Source organism: Leptonotus elevatus, chromosome 6 (assembly GCF_054856555.1).
Source record: "Leptonotus elevatus isolate MCC_2025b chromosome 6, RoL_Lele_1.0, whole genome shotgun sequence".
NCBI lineage: Eukaryota > Metazoa > Chordata > Actinopteri > Syngnathiformes > Syngnathidae > Leptonotus > Leptonotus elevatus.
The window spans coordinates 9,040,168-9,067,269 of NC_141244.1; the positions used below are offsets into that span (position 1 = coordinate 9,040,168).

The window sequence follows — 27,102 nt, forward strand, 5'->3', positions numbered from 1 at the left end:
TCCCAGCACTCCATTTTTTTATTTGGTTTAGAATTATGGACAATCAACATGAGGCATGATTAAAAATGATTGATTAAAAATTTTAATATTGTTAGAAAATTATGAGCTGAAGTGCTGTGGAAATTTATTCAAATGTAGATAATTAGACATTGAATTATTTAAACAAAAATAAAAGCTGATTCAGACCAGTCATTGAAATAATCTAGCATAAATGTTTGTGACTTAATTTCAACAAAGTGTTAAATGTTCAAATTGACTAAATCAAGATGATTCATGATTTGAAATGATACAGGGAAGCTAAAAATAAAATAAAATAAATATTGTAGCTTTGGAAAGGCTCCACTAGCTATAAACCAGCAGTTAAGTGTGTACGTGAATTGAGAATATTCCCCTTGACGTGTGCTTTATAATCTGGAAATTTGGGATCTATTTGGAAAACCATCAGAAAGTAGGTAGTGTAAATGATCATTCCATTTTTGGTATTGCAGATTTGCTTTGTTTTATTCTATTTAAATAATAAAGTCGATCCTTTTATTTTGAAGGATAAAGGAAAATGTCTCATAAACTGGCAGGAACTGACGTAAGTAACTGACGTACCTACGCTAGTAGTAGCGCCATCATCCAAGTGAGAGAAAACAGCAAAGTAAAGTTTACAAGTAATTCAGCGAACGATTCTTGAGCTACTGGTTGAGAAAAGAACGAGCTCTTACCGTAGCATCCTCGGTTGAAATAAAGGTGTGTGTTTACACAAGGAAGGTTTATTAAAAGTTGTGAACCATCAGTTGGAGAGACCACCTTTATTTCAACCGAGGACGCTACATTTTGTAGCACATGGTTTATGAGGAGGCAGTCTGAAATATAGAACGAAATAAAGACCAACGAGAAACAATGGAAACAAACCAAGACTCATAGCATTCAGAAATTCAAATGTGTCAGGTCATTTTAAAAACGTTTTTGTAATGAAAAATGTTGAAGTGCTGTATAAAAAATATATATTTTTTGAATGTGAGATGGTTCTCGAGTGGCCTGGAACATTTGGATGTTGGAAAGGGTTTGAATCAGTTGTCTCAGGTCTAAATTCTGAAAATGACAAGGAATAGTCATGATTTTGTATATGCATTTCAAATAATATGCAATTAACAACTCTCCACAATTCTTCTAATGGTACTAGTGCAGCCTTAACACCTTAGCTTTTCCCAATGTGTACTCCTGCAAACCTCTGGCCTATAGTTTTCATACTGGATTAAGGTTTGCATTTCTCGTCCTCTGTCTGCCGTTTGTGAATGTGAAGTCATGTGCGCATTCTGTGTGCGGTTTAATTTTTCGGCCGTACGTGGCAGTCGTGATTCAAATTTCCATTGTTAATAAAGAGAGAACATGTTGAAGGTTGCGGCATGTAACTTTATTCAACAGAATGAAAACGTTCATTCAGTAACATTTCTGGGTCAAACTACAATTCAAACGGATGCAGCCACCGAGCAGAAGCCCATCTGAAAAAAAAATGAACAGAAAACAACTTTACAGTTTGCAGTATGCCTTGAAACCTTGCAAATCAACATTACAAGAAAATCAGATAACAGTGCACGTGCCTTTGACCGCTCTGTGTCCTCCGTTATTAGTATAGCGTGTATGCAAACTGGATAGTTCCAAACAGAATAGTGCACCAGAGTGTGTCTGGCAACAAATGAAAGATTAACAAGAGCCTGAGTGCTGTCTTTGGTATTGATCGTGTTTACCGTGCCTCAGTATTGGTTAACAGATTAACGCTCCCCCCACATTCTGCAGTATCAAACGCGTCATGGCTGGGGGGGGGGTTCTTAAGACACAGTGGATAGAGAGCGAGACACCGAGAACACAAACTGCTTTTAAAGGCACCATGAGTGAGGAAAAAAAATATATATATCAAAACACTCTTAATGAGGCAGGATCAAACATTGCAAAATATTTGATGTCATTTTCACAATCAAAATAAAAGTGACTCCCTTCGTTTTTTCAAACACGACCCCCAAAACTGAACAGAGCACCGTCCCCTCGCGGGGACAACCACTGTTTGCAAATGCTCAACCTCCTTCCCACCAACAACGATAAAACAATTTGCAGCCCGGCGACACGCAAGGCTCCAAGGTGGCTTTCAAAAAACTTTGTTTTGGGTTGATGTGAAGATTTTAAATGTCCGTCTGCAAACATGGATTCTTGTGCTGGGTTTGGTTGCTCTGTTGTAGCGGTTGGCGAATGTGGTTGGTTTCTTTACATCTCGGAGATCCCCGCTCCTCCGCCATGAAGCGGATGGAGGAGAGCTCAGCGGCGTGAGCCGGGGAGGAGGCGGGGGAGCGGGGAACCCGGGTCGGGGTCTGCGAAGCGGGGCAGGTCTCCAGCCTGTCGTTCTCCACCTCGGGTAAGGGGCTGACGACGGCGGCGAAGCGCGCGTGGTAGTCGCCGTGGCTGCACGTCGTTTTCATGCTCTCGCCATCCGAGCAGCTCGACTCGGAAACGTGGCTGGAGTGGGAGTCGGAAACGGAGGGCCGGCTGCCGCTCAGAGAAGGAGGGTCAAAGTCCAAAGAGCTGGTGCTGCGCTGCTCCAAAAGCTGAGCATCCATGTCCTCCCTTGTATCGTTGATCTTTGTTCTTCTGCCGTCCTTCTTGTGCAGTTTGCCTTTGCTCTTTTTGCCTCCCGAGTTGGTGGAGGACGGGCACTTGGCGGCTGTTCCTCGGACCTCCGAGGTGGAGCAGTCATTAGGCGGGCACGTCCAGCCACAGCGGCCCGCGTGGCCGCCGTCGTCCACGCTGCTGCTGCCACCGCTGTGGTTGCGCAACTTGGCAGGTTTGGATTCAATATCCACCTGGACTTCCATACTGTTGCCATCTCTAAGAGGGAGGACACAAGGTGTTGATCATTAACAAGATTTTGAAAGGCACCATATAAAACGACGCTACTTTTATTATCGTATTTCCTATACCCAAGCACATCAGGCGGTTTGAATTACGATTTACTATTACTACTGTATTCAAAAATCGACATAGGCCCGCAGCACACTAGCAAAAAAATTAAATGACAGGCCGCAACTCTTGCCTGCAATCAGAGCTACTTGCTGCTGGTCAGGCAGATGTGGTAGATGTTAAAGAAGGTGGCGGCAATGCAACAAAAGTACTTGCCAACCACGGAACGAAAGTAGAAGTGGTCATGTCAGCTAATGTGTGACAAATGTCACGAGTTTAAGCCTGCAGCATCTGCCACAATTTTTAATAAAAGAAAAAAAGACATTATAAAGCAATATTGAAATTCAAACTAAGTAAAGTAAAAGAAATGAAATGGGACAGAAAGAAGTCAAACTTGTTTTGTCTGCCGCAATCAACAACAAAAAAGAAAGGGAAAAAAACAACACAAAATGAATGACAGCGAGCGGTCAAGACGCTTTAGTGTAACAATTCTACAAAATCATTCAACCGTGTGTCCTTGTGCTATATACATTTTTGCAATAATTGTGCTTTTATAATTTTTTGGATAATACAAATAGACTGTGAAGATTTTGTTTTACAATCCAAATGATTCCACAGACTGATAACTTGAGTTGAAATACATTTCGTTTTGTTTTGTTCCGTTTAGATTTGGAAAACATTTCTGTTCCTCTTAATTTGTACTCACCCCCCCCCCATCCCCCCCCCCTTTTTTAATATAAATTTGGTTTGTATATCAACTGGTAAAATTTCATGATGGGCTTTATACAATATTCTAAGGCGGTTAAACTCCATCAATTCATTACATTTGAAAGTTTTTAGTTGTATAAATATGGATTGGTGTGGTCTCTGTATCCACAACCGCAAACAACACAAATAGCACGTTTCTGTAAAAGAAAGATGGATTCGGCGTAGGTTTTGGCCGCACACCCCCACACTTCAATGCAATAGGTCAGATATGGAACAATCAATGAATTATATAACAATAACAAAGCATTCTTGTTCAATGATTCTTTAACCTTGCGTAACACGGGTACGGTTTGCGACACCTTCGATTTAACATATTCTGTATGCGCTTCCCATGTTAAATGTTCATCAATAATGATACCTAGAAACTTAATTTCATTAGTCCATTCTATTTCTATGCCTTGCACAGTCAGTGTTGCTTCGACATCCGTATTTCTACATATACGTCTGTTAGCATTGAACCACATCATAATATTCTTAAACTCTTTCTCTATTACTTGTAATACATTATAAATATTTTTCAATTGGTGTCAATTGCAAACAAAATACATTTTAACAATTTCGAAATGGTTGTAATATCATTCACACGAAGAAGAAGAAAGTACTGGCCCCAGAATTATTGACTATTAATAGCAACAAAAGGCGCAATAACAGGCCAGAATTCTTTTGGTCACAATGCAATGCAGGATTCTAGTTCATGTGCAAGTCAACCTTAAACATTTCTCGACAATAATATGTTGTATGTGAGTTCACTAGTCTAAACATGACATTTTGATCAATACTACATTTTTGAGGTATAAAGCAAAATCCTATGGAGGACCAAAACCGCCAACATTCTAAATAAATAAATGACTAAGTAAATGAATGACTTAAAGTAAAAATTAAAAAATATATAAAAATATATATAAAATATAATAAAATTCAAATACTAAATAAAAAATAAATGAATATAAATGGAAATAAAAACAAAATTTAAAAAAGTAAAAATGAATACAAAAATAAAAAATGAGATTCAAAAAATTTAAATAAATGTTGACATAAATACAAAAATAAATATATAAATAGAATTAAATAATAAAAACGTTCTGCACTCACATTTATTTATTTCATTCTCCAGCTGCTCTCCCAGGACGAAATGTTATTCAAATGAAGGGGCGGTCCTAAGCATGTCTTGGGTTGGTCTCCGCCACTCGAGTGAGCGGCCCCGGTGAATAAGAAGTCTCGCCGGCTTGCATGGAGAGCTCCGGCAATGGACGACTATCTTGTCCACTGAATGAAAGGCAGTTTGCAACGCCGAAGTCCAAACCAAGACACGCGTAGGACCGCCCCCTCATTTGAATAACATTTCGTCCTGGCAGAGCGTGAAATAAATAAATGTGAGAGCAGAGTGTTTTTATCCATTGATTGGTATTTAATTCTATTTATATATTTATTTTTGCATTTATTTCGACATCTATTTTTATGTTTATTTTTTTAATCTCGTTTATTTTATTTTTATGGATATATTATATACAGTGCTCAGCATAAATAAGTACACCCCCTTCAAAAAATAAAACTTTAAACAAGATGTCAATGAAGACGAAAACAATTTCCAAAATGATGACCAGACTAAATTTACGTAACATCTCTGTTTAACTTATAACATGAAAGTAAGGTTAATAATTATAAATTGGAGAACATTTTCAGTTTTACTCACATTAGGGTGATGCAAAAATGAGTACACTCCACAGAACGTCTCTGGAGCAAGGACGAAAAAGCCCAAATTTTAGACTCGTTTATATGTATAAATATATATCTTACTTTTGACCATTTATTACTTTTATAAAAAATAAATACATTTGTCAAAATACTAGGGGTGGGAACGATAATCGTTTTTTTATGCATCATTTGTCATATTAAAAAGATAAAGTATTAAATATCAATTTTTAATTTAGTTTAAATAAAAAACTAAAAGCCACTGTTGTTTGCTGCATATTTCACTTTCAAGTATTAAAATACAGGCTAAATCAGATTGATAAGTTTAAATATGTTTTTGTAAATGTATTATGTTATAGGGGAAGTTACAGACATGTGTTACAGCAAATGTTGCCATTGGAAATTTTTGAAACACTATTGTAAACCACTTTAATAAAAGTCAAAGTGTGAAATATAAATCCTTGCTCTTCCTCGAGTTTGGCAATTGTTTTAAAATGTTACCAGTGTTTTACATGGACTATAAAATGTAAGCCAATGTAGTGATGCATCCGAATCAGAATCAAATCAGGGGCTTCTGAATCTGAATCGAATCGTGAGGTTCCCATAGATTCCCACCACTACAAAATAACAATAAACAATTTCAGTTTAGCAACAGTAAACATCCCATTTCTGTCGACCTCCATGAAAGCAAACCAATCGTCTTTGTGTTGAGTCCAAATGAATTCAATCAATTTGCTTTTACTATTAAAATTTCAACATTTTTGTCTTATTTTATGACCATTCAACGATACAATCGGTTATAAATTGTTTGATTATGTTTGAAAGGATGTTTGTGTTTTCTTTTAGTATTAATAGTATGGAACTGAAATAAACCATGTTCGTTTACTTTCTACACTGTCAACATGGAAAAAAATCCTGTTTTTGAATAAAGGGATGGAAATTAAACCTTTTAATAATAATAATAATCTGATTCATCAACAAATTAAGCAATTATAAAAATAATCGTTAATTGCAGGCCTAACAATTCATTTATCCCTCTTACCTGTCGAGCGGAATGTGAGCATTGAGAATGGATCCCGCCATCGCTTTGGTGCTCGCATTGTCACTGATTGTGCCAAGGCTGACAGTCGCAGATTCACCACTGAGACTGCAATGGTCCTTTTGCACATCAGCTTGCACTTCCAACCTGTTGGAGAATTGTTTTGACGAGGCACTATCATCACCGTCCAAATTTGGCAGCATGCGTCGTCGCCACTTCTGTACCTGCTTAGGTAGTGCACCATGGCACTGCCGGAGAGGCTGCCGGTGATGCTGGCGCCAGCGAGGGCCGTGGTGGACGCCGTCTCACTCAGGTTGTCCCTGATGGCTCCGACTCTGTCCATTTGGCTGCCACTGGCACTCAAACTGCCCGTCAGACCCCCAACACTGCCTTCGCTGATACTGGGATTGTTTCTAGTGTCGGCCACAGACGTGGAATCTACAAACCATACAACAATTTTTGAAAACGTGTGAATCAGGTACAAAATTCCACAATGCTTGCAAATTATGAATGGGTAAATGTTAGTGTAAGGGGCACGTTGTGAGCGGTGGGCAGGCGGTGAGGCTTACCAGTGGCTGCTGTCCCAGTGGCGGCATTCATGTCATTCTCATCATCAAATTCTATCCGAACACCTTTTCCGTTGCCTGCCGAGACACCGCAGCCCCCACTCCGGCACAAAGAGATGGGCACCACGCCGTAAACATACGCAAGCATTATGGGAACTCCAATGCCTGAAAAACACACACGCAGACTAGTGATGAGATTACATGGAAAAGACGGCCTTTTCAAAATGAGAAACAGGTGCGTAAACTGACCAACGGTGACTGCTGCAACCACTGGAGACACGATGACAGACAGCGTCACGCCACCTGCAATCACGAGATTCCTCTTGTGTTTGCCGACATCCTTGCCTTCATAGCGATTGTGAATCTGCGGGAAATTAAGAAGAACTTTGTCACTTTCTCAGAAAATGCACTAATGACAATGCTGTATGCATAAATTCACAAAGCCAGGCCTGGATAAAAAGAGTAGAGAATATTTAAAGGGGGAGACAATCTTAAACATTTCTTGACAATAATATCTTATATGTGTGCTGGCTTCTGAAGAGCCACGTAGTGTTTGTTTTTGTTTCTGTAGTTACAGAGCTGCTTTAATTTGCAAAGTAAAGTTACATTTATTGTGAAAGGAAAACCGGATGTTGTTGGTTAAGCACTTCCTGTTTAGCGACATGTCAGGAAGCTACGCAAGTCTCGAGCCAAGCACAGCCTCTACGTGATGTATATAAAAATGTTTTGTGTGAAATGTTGAGCATTATACATTAGAGGGGTTAATCGTTTGCATTTAAGAGATGCTAGAAACGATTATTTACTATGAGCATCGAGCTAACAGTTAGCTAGCGAACGTTAGCATGCTAACTCGTGTGTTGTTTAGCATACAGCCAACAGATGGGGCACAACCTTTTATTGTATTTTATTTCACAACAGCATGTACATGTTTTTGTGTTTGCTGTTTCAGTTTTACACCCTCTTGAGTCATCTCCATCGGCTGGTGTTTCATTGGGGAGTTGTCTGTCTAGCTACAGTGGGGACGTAGCAAGGGCAGAATAATATGTGACCTAATTAGTCTAAACACGGCTTTCTGATTCATATTACATTTGGGGAACATAAGTTATACAGCAAAATCCAGCAGCTTTTATCCATCTCAGGTGGCGGCCATTTTGCCACTTGCTGTCAACTGAAGATGACATCACAGTTGCTCAGGGCTCAGGCAACGGCCAACCACAGCTCACCTGTTTTCTGAAGCTGAGCTGTGAGTGGTTGTCAACTGAGACCTGCGCAACTGTGATGTAATTTTCACTCGACAGCAAGTGGTAAAATGGCCGCCTTCTAATACTGATTAAAATTGCTGGATTTTGCTGCTTAACTAATATTACACAAATGTAATATTAACCAAAATACCGTATTTAGACTCGTGGGGCTGCATAGAACATATTATTGTCAAGATTTGTTTTTTGGGTTGACTTCCCCCTTTAACTCATTCACTCCCAGCCATTTTCACTGAAGCAACCCCCTTTGCTCCCATCTGTTTTACTGGATTCTTACAGATTTTGCAAGGCCCACAGAATATTGTGTTCTATTGCTATAAAAACATGGAACCTACCAAAAGAAAAATGTGTCTCTTCTTTCATCAGGAAAAAAAAAAGTATATTTCTATCTGTTTCCATTTTGCAGCAATTAGCATTAAAATATAGCTAAGTTTCATCATTATTCACAAACCTGTTTAAAACACTGGGAAAAAAACTTTTTTGCACCATGGCCCTGGTTGATCTCTTATACCGGTACTCTGCTGCCACCTGCAGGCCATATTTGGAATAACTACCATTGCTTTAAGTGTCCTCTTCCCTAAACAACCTCTGGTGGTCATGTGAGAACCACACCAAATGTTTGAGTGCACACCACAAACTAACAGTGAAACTTCAACATATTCCAAATTCATGTGAAGGTTTGCAATCTCACCTTTCTTCCCACGTATACAGGGATGCCGATGACCATGGCAGGGATTGCTATGCCAGCGATCAGTGCAATGCCAACAGGGGCACCAACCAGTGTTCCCAATTGCCAAAGGATCTTCTTCTTTCTGCTCCATGGCTTCTTCCCCCAAAAGGTACAACCTGACGGACTGGGAAAATTATCGATGGGGAGAGGAAAAAAAAAATAAGTTTACTCTTTCCTAACACAAAGCCCCACACATGAAAATAACAAAATAAGCGACGCAGGCATGTTCATGAATAAAACTCGTCTAAAGTGTCTGCAATCGTTAGCATATCATTACTAACCTCAAGTAATGTAGATCTGAGATCTCTTTCATACAAAGCCAGCAGAACTCACAACCGCAGACAGCACAGGTCATGTGGTTACAGCTGCCATCATTCATTTTGATGATATAAGCAGCACAGCGTGGGCATGGCTTGATGTCGTCGGCTGTGGGCAGGACGGAACAAATGAGAAATAAAACAACCAGCATTTTGGTCTAATAATAGAACATTATACTAGCAATCAAACATAAATGAATAATCAATGTCCTCTATACTTTGGAAATAGACGAGTCATTTCTGGGAAAATATATCTTACACAACGTTTGTGTATGTTGAGGCAACCAACCTGTGGCTCCGCTCTCTTGGCTGGAGGTGAGGGATGACGAGCGAACTGTCCTCAGGCGAAGGCTTTGGGCTCTCTGCTGTCGTGCTGCGTCACAGGTTTGGTTGGGGTGCCACAACTGCTTACAAAGGTAACAGAACTCTGTAGCACAACTCTCCCTCCCACAGGTGATTTTGGGGCAGCTCGCACAACCAAAGGCAATAACTGCATATCTGGCAGATAACAAATAAATCACAAACAGGAACATGACTTTAATTTTTTTTTCACTCTCTGGATGCTCGCTCTCCTGATAATTTTTTTTTTTTACTTGTTCCTACTCCCTTTTTAACATGTGAATTGTGCCTAATGATGACCATTCTCATAAGGTTTCTCTTCTTTTAATATAATTTATTTTTAAACCGATACCAGTGCGAGTACTCAACTTTTCAGTAGTCACCCATACAGATACCAATATTACTTTTGATACATACCCCCCAAAAAATTTAAGACAAAATTCTAAGAAGAAAAAAAAAAGACCTATATATCTCAATCCAGCATTTTCCATAAAATGAAATTAATGGCAATTTTCTATTTTTTTATTTGTTCATAAAATACCTTTTAGGTGCAACACAATAAAATTAATTTGAATAAATACATTAATAAAATTAAACTAATAATTCAGTGGCAAGAAAAAGTCCCAATTACAATATCTGAGATTTGCATACTGTTTCGTGATCTTTACAAGTTCTGATAATGCTGCTCTCATTTAAATCAAATTTTACACACATACCTACACTTTTTTTTTAGGTGTTTAAGGTATAAGTTCTCTCTGTGTTTCAGTTTTCAGCCTTGGTTTTCTCATTTCAGTGCTCTCACTCTACACACACACACACGTTTGTTTTACTATCTTTGTGAGGCCATCTCATTGACATAATGCATTTCCTACCCCTTCTCCCTAACCTCCAACCATGCATCAAACTAAAAGTTGCCTAAGACTGGCCACAATTCCATTCCAGACCCTACCAATGGTCGCAATTCTAATCCTAGAACGCTACCAATTCAACTAGCTCTAAAAAGCTGGTCTTAAGAACTATAAAAATAAGGTCTAACTTGTGGTCAAGTCCACAAATTCCAGTCGGTCCCTACAATGGTAGTTAAACCTAGAAAAAACACGCATGGGTGGACCCCACAATGTAGTAAAGACAAAAGCACACACACAAACACACAGTTGGGTTTACATGTCTAGTGGGGACATCTCATTGACATAATGCATTTCGTAGACCCTTCCCCTAACCATCAAAAATTATTGTCATTCCTTACCCTAACCTCAACCATAACCCAATTCAAACCTAAACTCTAAAACCAAGTTTTGACCCTCAAAAAGAGGTTTGGACTCATGGGGACCACCAAAATGTCCCCACAAGGACATGTGGTCCCCACAATGATAGTTAAAAACCCAGAAAATGGTCCACATGATGTGATATAAACCCGCACACACATACACACTGTCTTTTTTTTTTTAAACATTCAATTAATCAATTTAAAACACAATCGACAAATTAAAAGCTTATTAAATTAGTTATTAGTTTCAGCTCAGTGAAAAAATCCAAAACAAAAAGCTTACCCACAATCGGGCGCCGGACACCAACGGCAGTCAGGGTCAGCCACCAACCACCTTCTGAGCATGAACTCTTCATATTTCTCCATCAGACTTCGGTCACCAAGAATCATGCAGATGTCATGTGGGTTGAAACGCTCCGAGCACTCGGGGCAACAGATGTTGACACGCGACTCTGAGATTTCAATGCGCAGGTACTGCCGTAGGCAGTCAACGCAAGACCGGTGGTGACAAGTCATGATGTCGGGGAAGCTCTCCTTAGAGTGTTGCAGAAGGCACAGGGGGCACTCCAAAAGCTCCATCCCCACTTCACTCCCCAGCTTGGACGAAGAGGGGGTGGAGGGAGACACGCAAGGTCCCGAGGCAGATGAGGTGGAGGCAGCAACAAAAGCAGCAGCAGAGGGAGCCCCGGTCCCAGCCACAGTGAAGAAGGCAGAGGTCTTTTCGTAACACATCTCTGAGTGGATGTTCTCTATGCTGGCAATACCATCCACTCCTGTAAGCCCACCTGGCCCAGGGTTTTGCAGCTCGCGAGACTTCCGGCGTGCTGATTTGGTTTCCCGTCCTCGCCATCTAAAAAGAGAAGCCAGAGATAGGCGCCTTTTCTTGGGAGCCTTCTTCACAGAGGACAGCGAAATGGAGGAGGCGATGGATTGCAGATCCCTGTCGGAGCCCGTTACCCCCCCACTACCGCTACCAAACTGATGGTGCTTCGGCAGGCTCATCTCTCCAGGAGGACCAGAGGGGTGGGCCAGTGGGAAGCCAGGGCAGGGAAGCCTGTTCCTCACATGTGCAGGCAGATCAGGGAGGAGAGCGGGGCTGGGAGAAGGGCTAAGGTGATGGATGGGGTAGGGGGGAGGTGGTCCAGGGTGGGGGGAGAGGGCTCCAGAGGGCCCTTCTGTACTCAAGACATGGTGGCTTCTCCTGATCAACCTCGAGGTGAGATCTAATAGTTGGATGATTGCGGAGAAGTGGTCACTTGGTCAGGAACAGATTCAACAGAACCTAGAAAGAGAAAGGAATAAGTACAAGAAGGCAGAGACAAAATTGTTAATAAACACCCGCTTTCACCAAAGTAAGGATCGAGCCCTGCTGCAAATAGTTGAAAGGAAGAAGTCATTTAGGTCTCTCCTAAAAAAAATCTTTATATTAATTAACACTATGATTGGATGATCAATCCAGGATGTACACCACCTCTTGCTTGAAGTCAATTAGGATAGGTTTCAGCACACACTATCCCAAATAAGGATAAACGGTACAGAAAAAATATATAGATATTTGTTTTTTTATAAAAAATAAAAAAAACTACGGCGTATTCATCCATTGCCATGATTGGTCAAAACAAAAGTTTGGTAAGCATGCACAAGTTGCTGCATCGCCCAATCAACTCGAAGTATTGCACTGAATGATCACATTGGAGCAGTCTCAGATTGATATTGTTGCCAGGTTGCCGATATAGCATTTGTCCTTAAAATTGCATGAAATTAATGGACATTTTCTATTCTCATTTCTAGTTCCTGATTGTAATATGGCCAGAGAAGGGCTGTCACGAGTACAGATACCTTGCAATAAGCCCGGGTAATGGCCCGATATCGATACCTGGTATTGGTACTCACCTACCGCTACATTTGATAAATTTATATAGTAGCAATACTGGATACATTTCTCATTTGATACAGGACTGTTTAATGTCACTTCAAAACAAAGTGAGAAAAGTTAATCATATTGTGTTTTTTTTTTAAATAGAATAGCTACAAATATCTATACTGTAGTAAATCGTTATGACATAAAATGGCTTATATTGTGATACAAGATTTTTTTCTCTCTCTCTCCACATCGTCCAACTAACAACAACCACAACAAGGGAACTGAGAATGACCTTTCATAGGTAAGAATATTTTTGGGCTCATTATATATTACAAGAAACCTCATGAAAATTTGTTTAAAAAAAAAAAAAAAAAAGAGTGATTTATTTTCATTTTGCATGCATTGCCTTCGATGGGAATGTTGGACAGCAAAGTATGAACGTTACTAACGAGCCAAATTGCTGACAGCTGACCTGTTGGCCAGAAATTGAATCAGCCACAACGTGATGACATTTTAGATGCTTGTGGTTCACGTTCGTGCTGCCATGAAAGGAGAGTTCTGTTAAGTAGGCGTTGCATTGCATTCCACTTCAGTATTTTTGGTTAAATGCTGAAACTTTTTGGGCTCCATTGCCAATATCGGTGAGCCATAATATGATACGGTTAGCCGTAGTTTTTCCAGTTAGAGCACGGCCAACCAGGATTACCAATACTGAACATGTGCGACATCATGGGAGGCAGACATCAACAACATCAGTTTCAGGCTACTGAGGTAGTTTTAAAAGAAAAAAATAAAGCTTCCTAAAATAAACGATGACGGCGATTATTAAATTGTCAACAGTTTTGATCGTAAAAGTGTCACAACCATTCACATCTAAGGAAACATTTTTCTTCCCGGAACCTAATAAGTATATATTTTTTAGAATATGGGAGAAATACCCACAATAGACCCATGCAAGCACAAGGGCATCATACAAAGGAAGGAATGCCCCAACATCAGAATTGTATGGTTGATGTGCTAACCACTCAGCCATTATGCTGCAGTTTAAATTACAAAGAAAAAGAACGGCTTTTAAACAAAAAGAGTCATCTACTGTGGACATAAAAAGTAAATTCATGCAATGTTTTTATGATATTAAAATTGATGCCAGGTAATTGTATTTTCCTTTTCCCCTAAATATTAATATTGTTTGAAATTAAGTTGGAAAATGTTTTGAAATTATGTATTTCACCTTATCTGTTCACATCGCAAAAGCTGGCATTTGAATAAGGGTGTACAGACTTTTCATAGGCAGGGGGCAGTGGGCTACACAGTGATGGCAGCTTTGAAGACTGACACGTGAACCGTGAAAAATCGGTACACAGCAGCTGAGCCAGTGTGGTTAGCCGGACTCTGGCTGCATTCCTGGCCTGCCTGTCCTCTGTGTAATGTTGCCTCCATGCACATTCTGTGGCTTCTTTGGGACGAGGGACAGTAGGAACATAAAAAGGGCCCATGAACAATAACGTTTTGGATTGGTGGATATGTGACTGATTTAAATTTTGTCTTACAATTTAAATACAGCCCATGAAAGGACTATATTTGACTGAAAAAAGGTAGTCACACCAGTGCTACCAGTGCAAAAGTTAGTGAAGAGCCCGAGTAATTGATGTAATATTTGATCAGATAACCGAGTAAAAATATTATTTGTTACTGACAGGACTAAAGCATAACCACAAAAGTAGTGTTAACAGGCAAGTTGTTGTTAACCGTACAGCCGTAAGGGGCTGAATTGTGTGATGAAGAAAACGTCCCAAACCCAACAAAGCCATTTCAGTCTCCAGCTGAACAACGAGCAGCCAATGGCCACCCCTCTCGCACTTCGCCTCTTGTCTCGCTCCCTTTACTCAAGAGGGGAGGAAATGAAGTAAGCATCCTGGCATTTCTCCTCAACGAACAGAACTGCCGGACACCAGAATGGTGTTCCCCCACCTATTGGCAATTCACTTGCAACTTACAGCAATACTTTCTCTTTTTGATCTGTGGGGGGAAATGACTGAATCTTAGTTGGGAATTTTATCTATCTATTCTTGCTATCAATTATGCCGTCTGGTATGTTAAGGAACAATGTGGTACTACACTGATGCTGCCCAACTCTAAATTTGGGCTTGCCTGTATATTGACATGGCTAACAACCAAGAAGTAAATACTGTCTTGTTCTCTTCCATTGTTGTAGCCTTACTTGTTTGGTCCTAATCTAATAATAAAACAATAAATGTTCCAGAAACTCATGAAAATTATCCTCCATGTCGCTAGGATGCAACCTTACCAGACCATTAGGAACTATTAGATTGGATTATTGCAACAAGGATGTGATTGCCTATGGTTATGGGCAGGGTGATAAAGAACTGATGGTCGTATTTTGGTCAGTCTACTTACAATATTTTCTTTCAGAAAAGCCAACTGGCAAAATGGGTGGTTTAAATGGCATCGTTGGATAAAAAATAATAATAAAAACATTGCTTCAGCTTTTAAGACGGTGATAATTTAGCTGCTCCAAATTATGTCTATTTTGTTGATGGTGACAGCGGCAGCAAACTTATGTAAAAGGGTGGTGCAATTTTTGGGGTATTACAGTAATTTATTGTGCACTTTGCAAGTACTTGCAAAAACATTTAGAAGGAAGAGACTTGACATGAATGCGTGAAAAAGGTAAAGGCATTCAAATGCCTTATCACCTAAGATTCACTGTGGGTGACATCTATCATTTGTATCACGACAACCCCCTATTGTGTTGACCTGGCCAACACCACCTAACCTTGCAGCTGTGTTTACAGTAGGCCAAAAAGAGGGAGAGCCTTGACAGGTCCTGATAAAGACACACATGGACATGCGTACACAACAGTGGACCGATCATCATGCTAGGCTGATGACCTTTCTTTGGAAGAACACACCGGTCTGTACGACATGAAGCAACATCCACCCATTTCCTCAGAGAGAAAGTGAAGCTGTCAGAGTGTTCAAGTTTACATCCCTCTGCTGCTGTTTAACAGCAAAAAAAAGAAGAAGAAAAAGAAGTAAGAATCACAAAAGAAACATGGTGCACAAGCATGATTGATAATGTTATATTTTTCTTTCTATTCTCACAAACTTTTAAGAATAAAATCTCTGGGTTAAAAGTATAATCCTTGTGGTAAGCATGTACATGCACAGTACAGTACTGTACTCGTTTCCACATTAGGTATGGACAATAACAGGGTGTGCCGTGCAAGTCAAAATATACAGATCTTGCTTACTTTGACAGATTACACCAATAACCTCAAAAAACTGAATGGTACGTGCTTTGGAGACTGGCAATCCCAACAGTAGCCTACACAAGAAATGTACTTAATTATTTTACTTGTATAGGAACTTGAGGTTTAGGTGGGCATTCTGTTTACAATTTCCTTTAATCATAATGAGTAAATGGATATTGTTGTAGCAATTTTCTGGTTTGTGCGGGGGCAGCCATCCTTGTCGTTATCAAGGGTCACAATAGGTTGTCGTTACCTGATACACACCACGAAGAACAAATACCAAATACAGTTAGTGTCATTTCTCTATTACTACCGAGAATCTAAAGTTTCTCCGATGTCATTAGTCACTCTCATCTGGCAACACTTTTAATGGGCGTAGTTGAAGAGAAAAACGCACTGTTGTTACAGAGCAAGTTTAACACGTTGCTGGAATTTGCTAATTAAATTAATGGCATCATTTTGGACGTGCACAACTGTTCACAGGGTTGGGATTCCCCTTAAGTCTTATGGTGTGACAACTAGCCGCATAAATCTGAGTTTAGAGAGAATTTGAATTTGCTTTTATGTGTAAACAGTTGGAGATAAAGTACATATGCATCGGAAAATAAGGCGCATAACTGTGTCAGTTCTATTCAATTGTACTGTCCGTGCTGCTTTTACTCCAGACATAAACCCAAGTTCGAACTAGGCAAGATTGCCAAACCACTAGCGTGCATCAAGCTAGCAAGGTTAGCTTGGAGAAGAGAGAACATACCGTCTGCTGCAATTCACGATTCCTCCGGACGGTGACGGCGAAGGAAGGAAACTCTTTTCGTAAAAAAAAATATAAAAAAATACATGCCGTAATCGTGGTGCAAAGTACTTCCCACTGCCACTCGCACTGTTTTCCCGTGTTCCAGTTCACACTCACATCACTGGTGGTGAAACGAAAAGCGAACAGGAGAGGCTCAAGCTGTTGTCCCTCAAACTCGCGAATTCAAATCACATCGCGAGAGTTTGAGAGTTGGTGTGAAAAGTCTACTCAGCAACCACCTCATGTGGAACAGTACATATACGCGATAACAAGTGCTCTTTCTAAAACGTACTAAGATAACGCGCTAAAGATAAGAAATTTGCACACGGAGGGATTAATTTGTAGTTTGAGACCTGCATTGCATTTTTTTTTAACCCCAAATAGGGAATTAATTCAAATAGGCGTTAAACATTTATTTACGCATCAGTTCTTAACATATCGAATTAAATACAATAATCTCTGGCATGACAAATACATACAAGCAGGGGCGTCACTAGGTTTCATGGTATGGGGGGGGGGGGGGGGGCTTAGCCCCAAGGTGCAGGGGTGGGCAAACTCGGTCCTCGAGGGCCGCAGTCCTGCAGGTTTTGGAGCTTTCCATCTTTCAACACAAGCTGATTCCAATCAACAGTATCATAATCAGGTTTATGCAGAGTTTACTGATGAGCTGATCATATATAAACTATGTTGGAAAAGGGAAACATGCAAAACCTGCAGGACTCGAGGACCGAGTTTGCCCATCCCTGCAGGAGATGCACAGATCGACAGATATCAAAGGAATACAATTCAGTGTAAAAGTTAAAGTCATCATTAGACTTGAAGTATTATATCCGTCAGTATTCTAATATGGTACACAAACACAAGAAGCATTTTTATAAAATTAACCAAAAATATATCATCTAAAAACTGTATGCAAAAAAAGGGAGTTGTGTTGTCATAAAGTGAGTCTATCATTTTCAATTAAGAAACATTGAATTAATTATTAACTGGTCAACAGAGAGGCTAATGACATGAATTTGGCTAAAGCACAGTAACTGTCAGCTCCCAAATACTTCTGAAGTCACATGTTACATTGACTAGAAGGAACATATTACTCAATGACTTCTAAATTAAATGTGAAAGTAATATTAAAGTGTGCATATTTTTTATTTCAGGTTAAAAACTATGCCATGATTGAGATCTTTCAAAGTTTTTAACCCCAAATTATTTTTTTATACGGTCAATTTTATTTACTAATTTGAGTAATCTCTAAACTGTAAACGTTTGTTTCTGTACTTTGTAGGTGTCTTTTGTTCTTTCGATTTTTTTTTTGCTTTAAAATATTGTACTTTTAATTATGTAAAGCAAATCGAGTTTCCTTGTGTATGACAATGTGCTATTGTTGCCTGCCTTAAATATCTCCAATTTCTGTTCATTATGCTATAGTTAAATCAAATGATGCACCTTGACTGACATGTTTCATATTCATTATATTAAATCCATATTGAGTTTTATGATTTTTAGACTCTGTCTGCTTCACAAATTGATTTTTTATTTTTGTAAACTGAACTCGTTTACACTCACGTCTCCAGTAGGTATCGCTCCACACTTGCTCTCTCTACTCATCGCGCTGTTTCTTACAATTCAACATTTAGGAGGACTAGTATTGTCAATTATATTATCATCCACTGACAACCATAAGTGAATGATCTTTTAACTTTTACTTTACGTCGAATTCAAGCATAAAGTTTCATCTAAAAACCGCTTCATCTGTATGAGCCAGGAACTTCACATGCATTGTAGAGTAATTATTAGACAATATAGCATGGGACTTTCTGCTGTTAGCTGGGTCGTGGCCAGTTTGTTACTACTAGCAGACAGTGATAAAGACTTACTTTCTTCTTCACAAACTTCCTTCCTTAAATCCATCATGACTCCCTTTCTCGGCCGTGATAGACAATGACGCTAATACCGGTAGGTTAGGAGCAAGCAAACAAGCAGTAAAACATCGAACGTAATAACAGTAATAAGGAAGTTCAAGTGGAATGGAAATCTGCTCCGATTTTGCCCCATTGGCCCCTTACTCGCGGTTCAACGCCCATGCGTGGATTTATTGCCCTCTAATATGCACGAGTATTGTAAAAGACAAATAATGGTACGCAGTTATTTCGTGGCGCTTGTTTAAAACCCTTCGTTGTGAAGGCGGAATCACTCTCATTGAAAATTTGTAATGAAAACTTAAAAAAAAACTGCGATGTACACATTGGTTCACAAAGAAGACATATACACGTATTTTGTCTCTATTTAAAATGCCATTTTTGTAATACATCGTGTCGCCGAAAAATTGTGGCCCTCTTAAATTGCTCCCATAGGGCGGATTGATGATCCATGGTCAAGAGCTTGAACCAAGGTCCCCCACAAGGGGGTGGGTGGCAGTCATAACTACTTACTTTGTCAAGGCAGCTCAAGGGAATCAGATGGAACAGTACATTCAGCGCTCATCTTTACGGAAAAAAAAACACACAGGTACTGAGATACTTACTCATTCAATACACACTTGTTTTAATCCAACCGCTTATGAACTTTAATTTAACATGGTGTCCATATACGAACGTTTCAATTTGAAAAATAATAATAATGCAGACACAATTTGAATGAGAATTTATTAGCCAGTAGTTAACTATAAACTTTCAAAAATGCTCCAGTACCTCCATCCCATACTATGGCTGATATTCTGAGCATTAACACAGTAAAATGACATAAAACAGAAGAACGCATTCAAATTTAATTCAATTTTCCCTATTTTGCTCTTTTTTTCAAAAGTTTTTTTTTTGTTTATGATCAAGGTCTAGTCAAACCATCCCTAGACCTGGCAGAGTAAATGGTTTTCTTGTTTTTTTATAAGAAAAAATTTATCATTTTGCAATGTTTTCAGTGTTTTGGGTTTTTCAATGTTTAATTTTTTTTCTCTTTTTCCATCGGTGAAGCAGGTTTCAAAATGCTCGATCTGTAGAGGAATAAGAAATGAATGGTTACACATTATTTCTTGGGAATTGGGCAAACCAGACGAGACTCCTTACACACCTTAGACGCTGGGAACACCAGCAGGAGTGGTGGACTTCTGAGCAGCCTCTTTAGCTTGGTGGGCCTGGAGCACAGCAACAGCCTCATCCACCTAAATCAAAACGATGCCTAATGAACCACTGCACTCAAGTTGGTGATATATCACAGAGTGAGCAGAACTGAAAACATTTGCATCAAGTTCGTACCCAGTGTTAAGTTTTTAAGCCATTCACTGACCTTTGAGCGCAGGGATTCAGGCGATTCAAGCATGTGAAGAAGCTCAGAATTGTCAATCTCCAACAGCATGCCAGTGATCTTGCCCGCCAGACTGGGGTGCATGTTCTGAATCAGGGGGAACAGTCGCTCACCTGATGGAACAACAAATGTTATCTTTAATAAGACAGTGTGGGGTGGGGGGCCACTTAAAAAAATGTTGTCTCCAAAAAGCAAGTAAAATACCGACCCAGCATCTGCTTCTGTTCCTGAGGAGGGGCAGCAGCCAGCATGGAGGAAGTCAGGGGCTCCTGTCCTTGGACGTGGACAGCAGGCTATTACAAAAAACAAAACAAAAAACATCCGTTATCTGAACATGCCCTTTTTCAACAAAGTCTATTTATTAAACATTTTGAATTAATCATACTGAGAGAGGAATAACAGATTGCAGATTGGAAGTCTCGAGCTGCATTTATGCCCAACTAAAAGAAAAATAAACTACGAACCTGCTGCATGGTGACTTGTGGCTGGGAGGCCATGTGCTGCTGAGGATTGCGGACACCGGCGGCGTATTTGTAGTGTGGCATTGCACGCACTGGGGCGGCCGTGGCCGTAGCACTGGCAGGGCGTTGGCTGAGGGCCTGGGTGGCTGCAGTGCGGAAAACAAGTTGGGGGTGGGGGAGTACAACTTAATGCTACTATCATAAAGTCTAAGGCAGAGGTGCTCAACTTCGGTCCTCGAGAGTTTCTATCCAGACAGTTTTCCATGTTTCCCTCCTGCAGTGCAGCTGAATCTAATGATCAGCTAATCAGCAAGCTTTACAGAAGCCTGATAACGATCCTGATCATGAATCAGGTGTGTTAGTGGAGAGAAACATGGAAAACAGGCTGGATAGGGGCTCTTGAGGACCGAACTTGAGCACCCCTGGTCTAAGACAACTAAAAGTACTTCTACTCACGCATGCGTTGAGAGGCCATCATGCGTGGGACCTGGGTGTTGGTGGTGGCAGTGGGACGGATGGTGCTGAAAGTCTGGGGCCTGGGGGCTGAAGGCCGCATCGCATTGGGCATGTTCTGGAAGTCTGGAGGAAGAAGAAGACATTTTCGAGCTTAACAATACCAAAAATAAATGTATCAACAACAATGCAAAAGTTGACTTACGCTGTGGACGCACTGCCTGAGTGGCCCATCGGGGGCTGGGACGCAGCTGGGCCAGCTGGTTGGCAGAGTAATATGCAGCACGGTTTTGGGCCTGAGGACAAACGCCGATATATGATGATCATCTCATTTATAACAGGTAACCCCCAACTATTACAAGACAATCAGCCACACAACACACACAAATCAAGATGCCAAAATGTGTCTCTCTACAGGACTCACCGGAGGTATAGCAGCCATAAAGTAACCAGAAGGTGGAGCTGGTTGGTAAGGGTTGAGAACAGGGTTGGGCACAGCACGGACAGTGGCCATTCTCTGCATGTACTGATTGGTTAGATGGGCCTGGCGCTCTTCTTTGCGTTGAGCCAGAGCCACATACAACGGTTTAGTGGCAACTATACGCCCATTCATCTCAGTCACAGCCTTGGTGGCCTCTTCTGGAGAAGAAAAGCACACAAAGCCAAAGCCTTTGCTGCGACCACCCTCCATCATAACCTGGGGAGGAAGAAATTCAAGTCAGGTGCTGCTAAAAGCATTGACTTAAACACTAAATGTAAAAAATAAATAAATAATGTTCACCTTAGCACTAGTTATTGTTCCAAATGGTGAGAATTCCTTGCGTAGCCGCTCATCATCAAGGCCATCATCCAAGTTTTTCACATACAGGTTGACACCCTGCAAAAGGACGTCACAAATTGTTCTTGAGTCTGAATTTTGAGTTATTGCATACAACGAAATTTTTAAAAACAGTATTTCAAACATTTGAGAATGAACAAGAGTTCAAGTTTGAAGAAGGCAAAGACTGCAAATGTAACATTTTCCTTCAAAACAAACCTGGTATCTGGTCATGCGATCCTGTTTCATCTGCTCAAATTTGCGCTTGAGCTCATTCTGGCGCTCTCCTTTTTTCTGTGCACGCCCCACATAAACTTGTCTGCCATTCAGTTCTTTACCGTTCATATCATCCACAGCCTATAAAGAGATAAATAAATGAGTTAACAAAAAAATAAGTCACCCGCAAACATTGGCAATTTTACCCCATTGCCAAGAGCACTTAATTTCTTCCTACCTTTTGTGCATCTTCATGTCTCTCAAAGCTGACGAAGCCAAATCCTTTGGATTTGCCACTCTCATCTGTCATAACACGGATACTGAGTGCTGGCCCTGAAGAAGAAAAAAAAGTTTAAAAAAAAGACCACAGGTCTAATGAGGCAGAAACCATGCTTGTTAAATATGCCTGTGAAAATCCTCTTTCATCCAGGTCATTTCATTTGCAGGGAATTGAATCAATTGCATCTGAACACTTCTTGTTGACCAAGTGATGTTCTGCCTCTAATCCGAGAAGGCTTTATCAGTTCATGCACATAGAGTAGATAAGAAAGAGTGTTGGTGTACAAACCCAAATATTTATCCCCTAAGTAAGAGGCACACCCATCACCATAAATAGTATGTATCACTCTTTCGAATGCATAACAGATGTTAAGATACATTGAAGAGAGACCTCTGCCTGCCTAAGACCAGTCATTTTGGGAGGACTCTCACTCAAGGTTGAATGTTGTGTTCAACACTTACCGTATTTTCCAAACAACTCCTTGAGCTTTTCATCATCCATGTCCTCCCCAAAATTCTTAATATAAACATTGGTGAATTCCCTTGCGCGGGCTCCGAGCTCGGCTTCCCTCTCTTTACGCGACTTGAAGCGTCCAACAAATCTATTGACCAGAAAAAGAATACCATAAGCCAAACATATCGAGATTACACTTTAACCGAAATCTATAAACATTTTCCTCTCAGTAGATCATACTGGGGTGTTCTAATTTTTACCACAAAGGGTTGCATCTAAAATGTGAATGTTTTCATCTTTTTCGTGTCAAAACTAATCTAGTCAACATATGTTCAGCAATTTGATAAATTTGAAAGCCCACATCTCAGCCTTGTTGCATTTGCCTTTTTCACACTGCATTTAGCATGGTGCATCGCTCAAACCCATTCAGTGTGTGTGTGGCAAGGGGCGGGGCACACAGAACATAGCATTGCTGGGCGTACAAAGTGGCACAACAGGACTTCTGTCGCAAACAGCAACAAGATGCTTGGAATTCAAGAAATTTGTATTTGAGGGCATTGGCTTGACGCCAGACAAGCGTCGCTAATTGACAATGCGAAATTACGTCACAAGTCAATATGGCAGTCTTACGCTGCTTTTGAATTTGGATATATCCCACTCAGTGTCCCAGTTCCACCCTCAAAGTGTTTGAGGCAAATTTAAATAATAAAGATGGCTGATTCTGCTACATTGTTTGTCGTTCTGGTTAACGCAGTCATTCAAAAATCACATCGAGTCACGTGAACATAAGGCCTGTAATTAACATTTGCCTCAAATGCTTTGAGGGTGGAACCGACAATCCGAGTGGGATAAATCTGAGTTCCCACTTTCATTGAACGCAGCATTTTTCCTTGGTGAAGTGATGTTCGCCGCTCATTGAAAAGTGTTGATTTTTGGATGATTGTAATTTGATTAGAGGATTATTTTGATTTTAAAATGTGATAAAATGTTATTTAACTACTATAACAATGTGCCTGGTTTGCATGCTAGTCACAGGCAAAAGCAATATGTGGAAATGAAGCATTGGATTAATTAAATAGCAGAAATGGCCGGATGTTCAGAATTTACAATAAGAGGAGCCGGCGGCATGATCTAGTGTTATATGTTGGGTGCCTCAGCAATAGGTTAATTTCCGCAAAGTAGGGGTTGAGGTTTCATTTTATTTTGAGGGGATTTACAACCCCTACACGGCCTCCACACTACACACTTAAGTTTAACTTTTAACTGTTAAAGAATAAATAATAATAAAGCTGCTGATCAAGTTTTTATTTTTAATCTTAATATGGCTTACCTTAACCAGAACCAGTGTTACAAATGGGCACAAGATCTGTAACCGAGTAAAAGGCTTTATTTTACAACGAAAGATCAATTTTATCAATTTGCAGTCTAATCAATGGCACCCCAGCTCCCAAAAAACCCTCCACTTACTGAGATGCAAATATGGGCACACTGACAACCGTGGCGCTGCGGTCATTTCGCGTTTTTGTGCAGTGTGAAAAGGGCTTTAGATGTGACAAAGCAAATTGTAAATTATTGTAGTATTTTATTGATTAGTGTCTTCTGTTGCTAATTTATTTCAGAATTAAGTCTAGATACTTACACTATTCACAAAAAGTTAGGGATATTTGGCTTTCAGGTGAAATTTCAGGACTATGCATTGAAACCTTTACAGGTGAACTTAACGTGACATTCTCTAAGCTTTTAAATCAGGGATGCTCAAAATTGTTTCCCTCCTGCAGCACAGCTGAATCTAATGATCAGCCAATTAGCAAGCTTTGCAGAAGCCTGATAATGCTGATCATGACTCAACTGTTCTTTGGAGTTGAGAGGCTGCATCAAAGCCTTCTGTATGCTTTAGCATAAAAAACTTATAAATGTTTTGGGACACTTAAAACATTTAAAATAGAACGTATGTATACGTTTTTGGGAGCAAATGCGTTAAGGAGGAGCTTAACAGCAAAATTCCCCAAACAACAATGCCCCAGCTTATCGAGGTGGCATCATCGGGGAACAGCTGTTGGAGACCGGTGCACCTCAAATGGAATGGCCTGCACTTTCCCCAGACCTGAATCCCATTGAAAACCTGTGGGGGTTTAGCAGAGTCGCACCCCAGAACATCAATGACATGCCCTTCAAAAAGAGCGGGATGCCATGCCTCAACAGACAATGAGTAGACTTGTGAACAGCATGAGAGGGCGTTGTCAATCTGTAATTGATGCTCAAGGGCACATTACAAGTTCTTGAGACGGTGACATTTTTTTTCATTGTGCTGTACCCACCATTGGTAACTTTTGTTTCAATCGTTTGTTTGAGATGAGGAAATCACCAGTGGATCCTTCTACTTAAATGTCAGTTTTATGATATATCACTGTAGCATGAACGCTTCCATAAATTTCACCTGAAAGCCAGATATTCCTATTTTTTTTAGTAGTGTATATTAATATGGGAGTAAATTACCTGTTAACTAAATTCACCTAAATTAAGCGACTAGAGAAATCAAGGAATTTACTGGATTTTAATATTCAAGTTTTGTGTACTGCATGTTTTTGCTTACAGCAAACAAGATACATTTCATAACATCTTGTTAATCATATTAAACACACTCATATACTGTAATTTCATTAGATGTAAAGATTAGTAAAACACCAGAGTCAATGTGTCAATCATAATCCCACTTACACTTTTCTGTCATTGAGCAACATGCCATTCATTTTCTCAATGGCCCGCTCAGCAGCCTCGTGGGTCTCAAAGTGCACAAAGCCGTAACCCTTTGAGCCATTTTCATCACAAACCACCTTGGAGAGGGAACATTGAGCACTTCAGTAACTATCACAAACACCATGCATTGCAAATACATTTGACAAACAATGGGATTTTGCTGTGGATTCTATGCCATGCAAAGTAGTGGTGAGTATGCAAAACCTTCAAGCCACACACCAGCGTGTGCACAAGACAAACGCTGTTCCGCTTACCTTACAGGAGAGGATATTTCCGAATGCTGAAAACGTATCATAGAGGGCCTTGTTATCTATGGACTTGTCCAGGTTTTTGATGAAAATGTTGCCCACTCCGCTCTTCCTCAGCGATGGGTCTCGTTGAGACCACATGATGCGAAGTGGCCTGCCTTTGATCACGTCAAAATTCATGGTGTCCAGGGCTCTCTCGGCTGAAAAGATTTGACCCATACAATCAGTAAATGTATATTTACGGCAATGTACAGTTGGCAAATCAGGAGTAATGTGTCCATTTACTGAATAGTGGTGAACATGATTCGTATACAACATTAATGTTTAGCTATCTTACAGTTCAAAATGGAGTCAATCAGTCCTCATTCGCTTTGGACAAACGTGAGACTCACCGTCAGCGGGCTGCTGGAAGTTCACATAGGCGTAACCGAGGGATCGACGGGTGATCATGTCCCTGCATACTCTGATGGACAAGATAGGCCCAGCCGGGCTGAATTTCTCGTAGAGCATGGCCTCGGTTACGTCTGGATGCAGGTCCCCCACATACAGGGAGGCCATGGGATAGCTAGGAGCGCTGGGGTTCATGACGACGACGCGTGGTCAGACACGACACGTAATGGCAACTGGCGTTCAATGAAAGGTCGAATAACAGCCGTCTTCAATGTGAAGCGGTTATGTTATGTTCTTTGTCCCGTCGTACACGACGAGGCGCCCAGACGAGTTGTTCCGTACGGTCCCTCCCAAAGGTGGCAACGTGGGCTAGCTAGCCTGATTAGCAAACTGTCGCAGCGTGGCCTAATCAACGCGGCTCGTGGGACAAATTTCCTTGCGTGCCGTTCACAGGCAGAATTAAATGGTCCGTAAACTCTCGAGGATATGTGCTACAATTAACAAAATCGACTGACACTGTGGTTAGAAGCGTGGTAAACACAGCGATTTAATTTACCACCCACGCTTTCAATAATGGCGGTTATATCTTCACATTAGCTTGCTGGCGTCCGTCTAAGGTTCTTCTTCCTCTTCGCGTTGTTTGAATTGGCAAATGAAATCCTGCTTCACCGATTTTTTTTTCTTATAAAAATATGTCTGCGTGTGCGCTCTAGCTTTTGGTTTGTTTCATAATAATAAAATGTGTGCCGTGGCTAGCTACGGAGCACACCCAACGCAGACCGATTACAGGAATGAAAGGAAGGTCGGTGGAGGTTGTTTCCCGATACTAGTCAAAACCTCGGGGCGGTCGATAGCGGGTATGACGTCACAAGTCTCGCGATATC

The 27,102-nt window shown here is 40.5% G+C and overlaps 2 protein-coding genes across 2 annotated transcripts; both read right to left on the reverse strand.

Moving 5' to 3' along the window:
* Positions 1-1,380: 1,380 nt before the first annotated feature.
* Positions 1,381-17,011, reverse strand: rnf19a (ring finger protein 19A, RBR E3 ubiquitin protein ligase). The gene is made up of 10 exons (XM_086079208.1): positions 16,808-17,011; positions 11,198-12,196; positions 9,598-9,806; positions 9,273-9,417; positions 8,953-9,115; positions 7,252-7,366; positions 7,006-7,167; positions 6,661-6,874; positions 6,440-6,583; positions 1,381-2,865 (listed from the first exon to the last, which is right to left on the reverse strand). Exons 2-10 carry the CDS (start codon positions 11,914-11,916, stop codon positions 2,166-2,168), a joined length of 2,571 nt encoding a protein of 856 aa, XP_085935334.1. The 5' UTR covers positions 11,917-12,196; positions 16,808-17,011; the 3' UTR covers positions 1,381-2,165.
* Positions 17,012-19,471: 2,460 nt separating this feature from the next.
* LOC147171950 (polyadenylate-binding protein 1A) lies at positions 19,472-27,036 on the reverse strand. The gene is made up of 15 exons (XM_086078923.1): positions 26,221-27,036; positions 25,835-26,028; positions 25,542-25,657; positions 22,832-22,971; positions 22,329-22,423; positions 22,094-22,231; positions 21,839-21,934; positions 21,482-21,754; positions 21,263-21,353; positions 21,061-21,183; positions 20,608-20,750; positions 20,352-20,436; positions 20,126-20,256; positions 19,910-20,000; positions 19,472-19,832 (listed from the first exon to the last, which is right to left on the reverse strand). The coding sequence occupies exons 1-14, from the start codon at positions 26,411-26,413 to the stop codon at positions 19,911-19,913; spliced, it is 1,908 nt and encodes a 635-aa protein (XP_085935049.1). The 5' UTR covers positions 26,414-27,036; the 3' UTR covers positions 19,472-19,832; position 19,910.
* Between the last annotated feature and the right edge of the window lie 66 nt (positions 27,037-27,102).

Bases quoted from the DNA above. Each gene is read 5' to 3' on its own strand.
- rnf19a (XM_086079208.1), bottom strand. From the start codon at position 11,916: ATGAGCCTGCCGAAGCACCATCAGTTTGGTAGCGGTAGTGGGGGGGTA. The intron at 7,168-7,251 runs GTCAGTTTACGC...TGTGTTTTTCAG, and splicing joins GGTTGCAGCAGTCACCGTTG to GCATTGGAGTTCCCATAATG. The intron at 2,866-6,439 runs GTAAGAGGGATA...CCTCCCTCTTAG, and splicing joins GCTCACATTCCGCTCGACAG to AGATGGCAACAGTATGGAAG.
- LOC147171950 (XM_086078923.1), bottom strand. From the start codon at position 26,413: ATGAACCCCAGCGCTCCTAGCTATCCCATGGCCTCCCTGTATGTGGGG. The intron at 22,424-22,831 runs GTAAGTGTTGAA...TTTCTTCTTCAG, and splicing joins GGAGTTGTTTGGAAAATACG to GGCCAGCACTCAGTATCCGT. The intron at 20,437-20,607 runs GTTCGTAGTTTA...TTTTTGTAATAG, and splicing joins CACAAGTCACCATGCAGCAG to CCTGCTGTCCACGTCCAAGG.